At 48.9% G+C, this 7,500-nt stretch overlaps 1 protein-coding gene and 1 pseudogene across 1 annotated transcript in view; both read right to left on the bottom strand.

The window, feature by feature from the left end:
• Positions 1–7,190, bottom strand: part of nav2a (neuron navigator 2a) — a 37,751-nt gene extending 30,561 nt beyond the window's left edge. The window contains exons 1-5 of the mRNA XM_066647071.1: positions 7,073–7,190; positions 4,588–4,706; positions 1,119–2,166; positions 615–727; positions 334–442 (exon numbers count right to left, since the gene is read on the bottom strand). Coding sequence (XP_066503168.1) covers positions 334–442; positions 615–727; positions 1,119–2,166; positions 4,588–4,706; positions 7,073–7,083 — 1,400 coding nt within the window. The 5' untranslated portion in view covers positions 7,084–7,190. The remainder of the gene's footprint in view (positions 1–333; positions 443–614; positions 728–1,118; positions 2,167–4,587; positions 4,707–7,072) is intronic.
• LOC136672057 (neuron navigator 3-like) overlaps positions 7,084–7,500 on the bottom strand; it is a 33,611-nt pseudogene continuing 33,194 nt past the window's right edge.

A 7,500-nucleotide genomic window follows, 5' to 3' on the forward strand; every position in this document is an offset into this window, starting at 1 on the left:
TAGTGGTAGAGTCCCTGCAGAGTACTACAGTCTGTCAGAATGACTGTGTGGATCTTTACAGAGCTTCAGTCTCTCTCTCTCTCTCTCTCTCTCTCTCTCTCTCTCTCTCTCTTTCTCTCTCTCTTTCTCTCTCTCTCTCTCTGTCTGTCTCCCTCTCTCTCTCTCTCTTTCTCTCTGTCTCTCTCTCTCTCTCTCTCTCTCTCTCTCCAGAGAGACAGTCCCCGTGTGTGTCCTGCGTCAGGACGCTGAGTGGCTGTGGATGACTCTGTGGAAAGCTCTGGAGTATTTAATAAAAGGGAAAAGGAAAAGTGTGAAACGTGTTCTGATTGTTACCTGTGAGTGATCTGTGTCCCTCGCAAACTGGACATCGTTTCTTCCAAATTCTGACGGAGATCCGCAATGTTTTTAACTGTCCTTAGTCTCCGAGTCTCAGGATCTTCACCTGCTCACAGTCAGAATCAGGATCAAGATCAAGATCAGAATAAGGTTTATGATCAAGGATTGGGATCAGGATCAGGATCAGGATTGCTGTGCTTTTCCAGATCATCTATCACTCAGACATGTGTAAACGATCCCTGAGTCAGAATCCCAGACAGAACCAGAATGATAATCACCTGATAAATCCTCGATGGACGTCTGGTTGTTCTTGCTGAAATGTCCCGAGTCTCCAGGCCGTCCTTCGGAGCCCGATTCCATGGAAACCGCATCCTCTCCCTCTGTCTGGGACCTGGAATAAAGCTCAGTGTTAATTTCAGATTCAACAAGAGGTCTCTGTCATCACACTGTTTCCATTCAAACAAAGTAGGACAGAGAGTGGGACGTTTCAGAGAGTGAGGAGAACACTGCCCCCTGCTGTTCCACTCCTGTCTGTACTCTGTTTATTTAGTGCCTCTAGTGTCTTTCCATTCTTTACACATCTGTAGTGTATTCTTACCTCTCAGTCTGGGGTGTAGAGGGGTGGGGGTAGTTGGGTTGGGGGGGGGTGTTGGGTGTAAAGAACAGACATCGCTGTTCTTTACAGTGAGGGGACAGTGAGGGGACTTTGAGGGGTGCTGTATATTATTATGTCACTAAGTGAAATAACCCCGGATTTAAAGGTGCAGTAAGCGATTTCATACCTGTACATGAAGGGGGCGACGGTGGCGGTGTTGGGGTGGTTGTACTGCTGCTGGGGCTGGGGCAGCTGGACACTCACTGTGTTACTGGCTGTGGACTGTGTAGTTCCTGCGCTGGCCACAGGGGCGGCAGCGTGGCCGTGCTGGGTTTTGCCCTCGGTGGAGGCGAGACTGGATGAGGAGGAGGAGTGGTGGCTGTCTCTGTGGAAACCCACTCCGATCCCGGCCCCTAGCCTCCCGCTGCGAGGTCGATCATTGTCTTTGCAGCCAGGGGGCGCTGCTGCGGAGGTTTTTGCCCCCACAGCGGAGGGTTTGCCCCCGGGTTTGGGGATCCCGCTGAGGTTGTCTTTCTTGGCGCTGACTTTCCCTCCTTTGGGGATGAGGCTGGCGATTTTGGACGTCCTTTTAGGCTCCGCCTCCGGCACGACCACATCTGTTGCTGCGGTTACGTCCTCCTCTTTGCTGTGTTTGGAGTTCTCTTTTTCTTTCCCTCGCTCCTTCCCTCTGTCCTTTTCCGTGTTCTTGGCCGATCCCTTCTTGGCGGTCAGCGCTCGGCTGAACGTCCGCTGCGCGATGCCCCTCAGGGCGAGTTTGGGGCTGCTGCTCATGGGGCCGTTCGCTGGCCTGCTGGTCCCCTCCGCCTCCTCCAGGGGCTCTGTGTTAGCCCCCGCCTCCACCCTCTCCTGCACCGCGGGCAACTCCTTACTCACAGCGCCCTCTGACTGCAGGGAGGACTTGGAGGCTCCTTTGCTGTTGAACAGCTTGAGTTTCTCCAGCATGGACCTCTGCGGCAGGGCTTTGGGAGGAGCGTCGGGGGGCGCCGCAGGTCTGGCTTCCTGCTTCGCTGAGAGAGAGGCGGAGGTAGACGAGTGTTTGGAGGTTGTGGATTTACTCCTCCACGGTTTACCGCTCGAGTTCGCCTGAGGGATAGCAGACGAAGAGGAGGAGGAAGGTGCCACAGTGCTGGTGCTGATGGAGGTGGAGCCGGTTGCCAAGGGCGACGGAGCATGCTCAGTCATGCCGGAGGGATGGGAGGAGGTTTCTGACGATTCTGAAAAAGTAAAATGGGAAACGCGGTGAGGGAAGGAAGGGGTTTATCATATTTACCGTGTTCTCTGTAAAACTGTGGATCAGGAGTCACACCACTCTGCCGCCTGGAATGACCCGGTTTATGCTCCACAGCGCGGGGCCCACACACGGGGGGCTACAATTGCCTCTGAGGAGTCCGAGGAACCAGAGGAACCTGTGGAACTCCGCCCAACAGCTCAGAGTTCAGTGTTTACCCTGCGATAGCCACCTGATTGTAACCTCTCTCTTAATATCCTTTTGTCTTTCATCTCTGTTTGTCTTTAAATCATGTTCTTTGATGTTTCTCTGTTCATCTCTTTGTTCTTCCTCAAGCTGCCCCTCAGGTTTAAATCTGCTGCGCTGTAAACTGAGAGGAACGATCTCTTACTCACCGCCAACTCCAGAACAGACAGAGAGACAGACAGAGACAGACAGGTCCGATCACTACCTCAGCATACGGACAGAAGAGAGTCCGGCCGGAGAGAGAGACAGGGACAGAGAGAGAGACAGAGAGGCAAAGAGAGAGAGAGATCTTCCAGAAAAACTGGCCAACTCTACATTCAGCAAAATTCCACTGGACCCACCCCCCCCCCTCTCTCTCTCCCCCCACCCTCTCTCTCTCTCTCTCTCTCTCTCTCTCTCCCCATCCCTCTGTCTTTCTCTTTTCTCCTGAATGGGGAAAGTTTTACACAGTTTTTAAAAGGTTTTATAGATTTTAAAGTGTTATATAAAGAGAGAAGAGAAGCAAAGAGGGGTTCCCCTTTTCCACTCGTTTACCATCAGAGATCTTCACAAAAACAAAGCAGCAATTAGGAAGTGATTAAAGCCCATTATCTACGCCTCAAATAAATGGGTCAGAGAGAGAGAGAGAGAGAGAGAGAGGGGGTCAGAGAGAGAGTTTAACTTGTGAGAATGAGTCTTTCAGGTCTACATCCCGCACATACACACACACACATACACACACACACACGCATGCACGCACGCACGCACGCACGCACGCACACACACACACACACACACACACACACACACACACACACACACACACACACACACCAATCCCCCACACATTGGTCCAGAGTCAGAGCCCTGATTAAAGTCATTAATACACACCCAAATTATCTTCATTATCCTGTTACTGCAGATGACTATCAAAAAACCCCTTCCACACACACACTGTGTGTGTGTGTGTGTGTGAGAGAGAGAGGAATATGTGTGTTTTGAATCTTGTTATGAAGTGGCTGATGTCGTCACCTCCGGCTGACTGTTCGCGCTCAGTTTGTTTGTTTGTTTGCTGCTGTTCCTAAGCTTTTTACTTAAAGTCTTTACTGTTAATCGTTCATTAACTTATCCTTATTAGCTGTACTTAGTGTTTTTCTAAATTCACTGTTAATACCACTACCACTTTTATTGGTGTATCTCATATTAATAACTAACGCTTCTGTAACCCTCCTGATTGTGGCGATCCCCTAAAAAAGGCGTTCACGACAATCATAGATTCTGTTGATTTCAGGCCCTACTCATTATTGTAATCACACACTAGACTTGGTTTTGACCAGAACAGACCACACCACACCACACCAGACCACACCAGACCACACCACACCAGACCAGACCACACCACACCACACCACACCAGACCACACCACACCACACCACACCAGACCAGACCAGACCACACCACACCACACCAGACCACACCAGACCAGACCACACCACACCAGACCACACCAGACCACACCAGACCAGACCACACCACACCAGACCAGACGACACCACACCACACCACACCAGACCACACCACACCACACCACACCACACCAGACCAGACCAGACCACACCACACCACACCAGACCACACCAGACCACACCACACCAGACCACACCAGACCACACCAGACCAGACCACACCACACCACACCAGACCACACCAGACCACACCAGACCACACCAGACCAGACCAGACCACACCACACCAGACCAGACCAGACCACACCACACCACACCAGACCACACCACACCAGACCACACCAGACCAGAACAGACCACTCACCATGATCAACTACACTGAAATAGACTCAGATTAGCAACACTGACTGATTCTTCCAATCTGATGCACTATTATTATGCCCCACGATTGATGTCACTATTATTATTATTATTATTATTATTACTATTATGAAGGATGGATCCCCTTTGTGAGTCTGCCACTGTCGCCTTCGGCTGCTCACATTGGTCTTAAATGTTCTGTTCTGACACTAACTCTGTGAAGCTGCTTTGTGACGTCAGTTGTAAAAGGCGCTATATAAATAAATTAGATTTGATGATGATGATGTTATGATGATGTCATGAAGGTGAGGCGACTTGTAAATCACAACATTATTATTAATGACATTAATATCACCTTTGGCCTGAGGAGCTGCAGCTCTGCTGCTCTTTTCACCGATAAACACCTGACTCCGACGATTACCTGCAGAACTGACAGACCCCCGAGACCCCTCACACACCCGGGCCGTAGGGAGCCTGGGGGAGAGAGAGAGAGAGAGAGAGAGAGAGAGAAAGAGAAAGAGAGAGACAGAGTGAGAATGAGAGAGAGAGAGAGCGAGAGAGAGTGAGAGCGAGAGAGAGAGAGACAGTGAGAATGAGAGAGAGAGAGAGAGAGAGTGAGAGAAAGAGAGAGAGAGAGAAAGAGAGAGAGAGAGAGGAGAGAGAGAGAGAGAGAGAGTGAAAGAGAGAGAGAGAAAGAGAGTGAGAGTGAGAGCGACAGAGAGACAGAGTGAGAATGAGAGAGAAAGAGAGAGAGAGAGAGAGAGAGTGAGAATGAGAGAGAGAGAGAGTGAGACAGAGTGAGAATGAGAGAGAGAGAGTGAGACAGAGTGAAAGAGAGAGAAAGAGAGAGAGAGAGACAGAGAGAGAGAAAGAGAGAGAGAGAGAGAGAGAGAGAGAGAGAGAGAGAGAGAGCAGTGAATACATCAACAAATAATGACTAAGTTATAGCATGCATTATTAATGTACACAGTAATAAAGCACAGTGTGTAACGCAGGACACATTTGGGGACGGTTCTGTACATGTCCCCCCTGTGCGAGAGGTCAGAGGTCAGTGTGATCTCTGATTTCTTCTGTAACTGTGTCTCTGGGACTTTTGCGTTCATAATATTATTATTATTTGCACTACCATTATTATTATTATTATTATTATTATTATTAATATTATTATTATTATTATTATTATTAATATTATTATTATTATTATTATTAAATCTATCAGAAGAAAATAATAAACTGAAATCTGTTATATGAGCTCTCCCCCTCTGCACAGTTTCCCACCAGCAGAGGGCGCAATGAAACTGTCCTTAAACCCTGGAGCACAACTACACAGCGTTTCTGTCCAGAGCTCAACAACAAACCAAACTGAATTCAAATTAAATCAAAATAAATGAATGAAATCTAAACTAAACTCAGGAAAGTTAGGCTCAGTCTGGAACACTTTCCTGTTTTTAACTTTGTTTATTGTTTCACCAAGTAACCCACAATCTGACCCCATGTGCTTTAATTACTGACCACACACACACACACACACACACACACACAGGTCATCCAACCCAAAGGTCTATCTGAGATCTGTGGGTGGAGACTGATATTTAAGCCACACCCAGCTCTTTAAAGCGATAGGTTCAGTGAAAGATCAAAAGATCTACAGACTGTAGCCCCCTGCTCTTCCAGAGTCTGACCTTTCGCCAAACCATGGCTTTAAAGAGAATTCCATCCACAACCTGCTTCCACTCAGGACCAGCCTGGACTTCAGAGTTTTGGGTGGAACTGCCCTTTAACACGACATGCAGAGGGTTACTGAGGATACAGGCAAGAGGAGAGAGAGAGGGAGAGGGAGAGAGGGACGGAGAGAGCGGGAGATGGAGAGGGGTGAGTGAGCGGTGAGGGCTGGAGGGAGAGAGAGAGAGAGAGAGAGAGAGGGAGAGAGCTGACCTAGATGTCTTTTTCTGACCAATGGAAAACTTGAGAAGTTTGCTCTCAGAGGCACCCCTAGATCAACAGAAGGGAGAGAGACAAAAGAAAAGAGAGAGAGAGGGAGAGGGAGAGAGAGAGAGAGAGACAGAGAGAAGAGAGAGCGAGAGACAGAGAGACAAAAGAAGAGAGAGAGAGAGTGACAAAAGAAAAGAGAGACAGACACAGAGAGACAAAAGAAAAGAGAGAGAGACACAGATAGAGAAAGAGAAAGAGAGAGAAATAGAGAGAGAGAGAGAGAGAGAGAGAGAGAGAGAGAGAGAGAGAGAGTATGAATGTGAATGAAGAGAGAGTCCAGGAGGAAAGTGCAGCAGTTTCAGGTGAGAGTTTGGACACTTCTGACTTTTCTGAAAAATGATGACCACAACAGATTTACACTGACCCCTAGTGGCCTGGATGTGACAGAGATGATGTACTTGTTTTAAACAGTGCTGCCCCCATGTGGGAGACGACCCTTCACCTCCTGACACTGATTCTTCTGTGGCACCAAGTTCATGAGTGTGTAAGTGTGTCCAAACTTTAGACCAGAAGTGTCCTTAACTACACAATATTCCTAAAGTGGAACCCCACTGAATTTCCCAGAATTCCCCCACAATCCTCAGGCTGAAGTGTGAACACAGAGGGGGGAGGGGCGGTGGAAGTGAATAGAACCAGACGTCCTCCTCTAAAAGCCCCAGATTCAGTCCTGTACGGTCCAGTCCAGTTTGGTGCGGTCCAGTTCAGTCCAGTTTGGTGCGGTCCAGTTCAGTCCAGTTTGGTTCGGTCCAGTTCAGTCCAGTTCAGTCCAGTTTGGTTCGGTCCAGTTCAGTCCAGTTTGGTGCGGTCCAGTCGTCGTTGTGCTGTAAGCGGAGACACTGGGACGTTACCTGGACTGCATCTCTGCTTGTGCTCGTTGTGTATGTGTCCCATGCGGGGGGGGCGGGGTGTGTGCTGCTCTGAGCAGGGAGTGTGTGTGTGTGTTCTGTGTGTGTGTGCTGTGTGTGTTTTTGCTGCTGCTGTTTATAACGCGACAAACTGAAGAACAGCCCCAAGATCGCCTTCAGATTCCCATTCCTTATTTCTGCAGAGAGAGAGAGAGAGAGAGAGAGAGAGAGAGAGAGAGAGAGAGAGAGAGAGAGAGAGAGGGAGAGAGAGAGGGGACAGAGAGAGAGGGAGAGAGAGAGAGAGAGAGAGAGAGAGAGAACTTAGAGATAAAAATATGCAAAGACAAAACACAGAGAAAATCTTCCCCCTCCTCCTCACTGTTACACATCTGTCCTCTTACCTTCAGCAGACAGCCCCTGGATATTCACTC

This window comes from Hoplias malabaricus, chromosome 16 (genome assembly GCF_029633855.1).
Source record: "Hoplias malabaricus isolate fHopMal1 chromosome 16, fHopMal1.hap1, whole genome shotgun sequence".
Taxonomy (NCBI): Eukaryota; Metazoa; Chordata; class Actinopteri; order Characiformes; family Erythrinidae; genus Hoplias; species Hoplias malabaricus.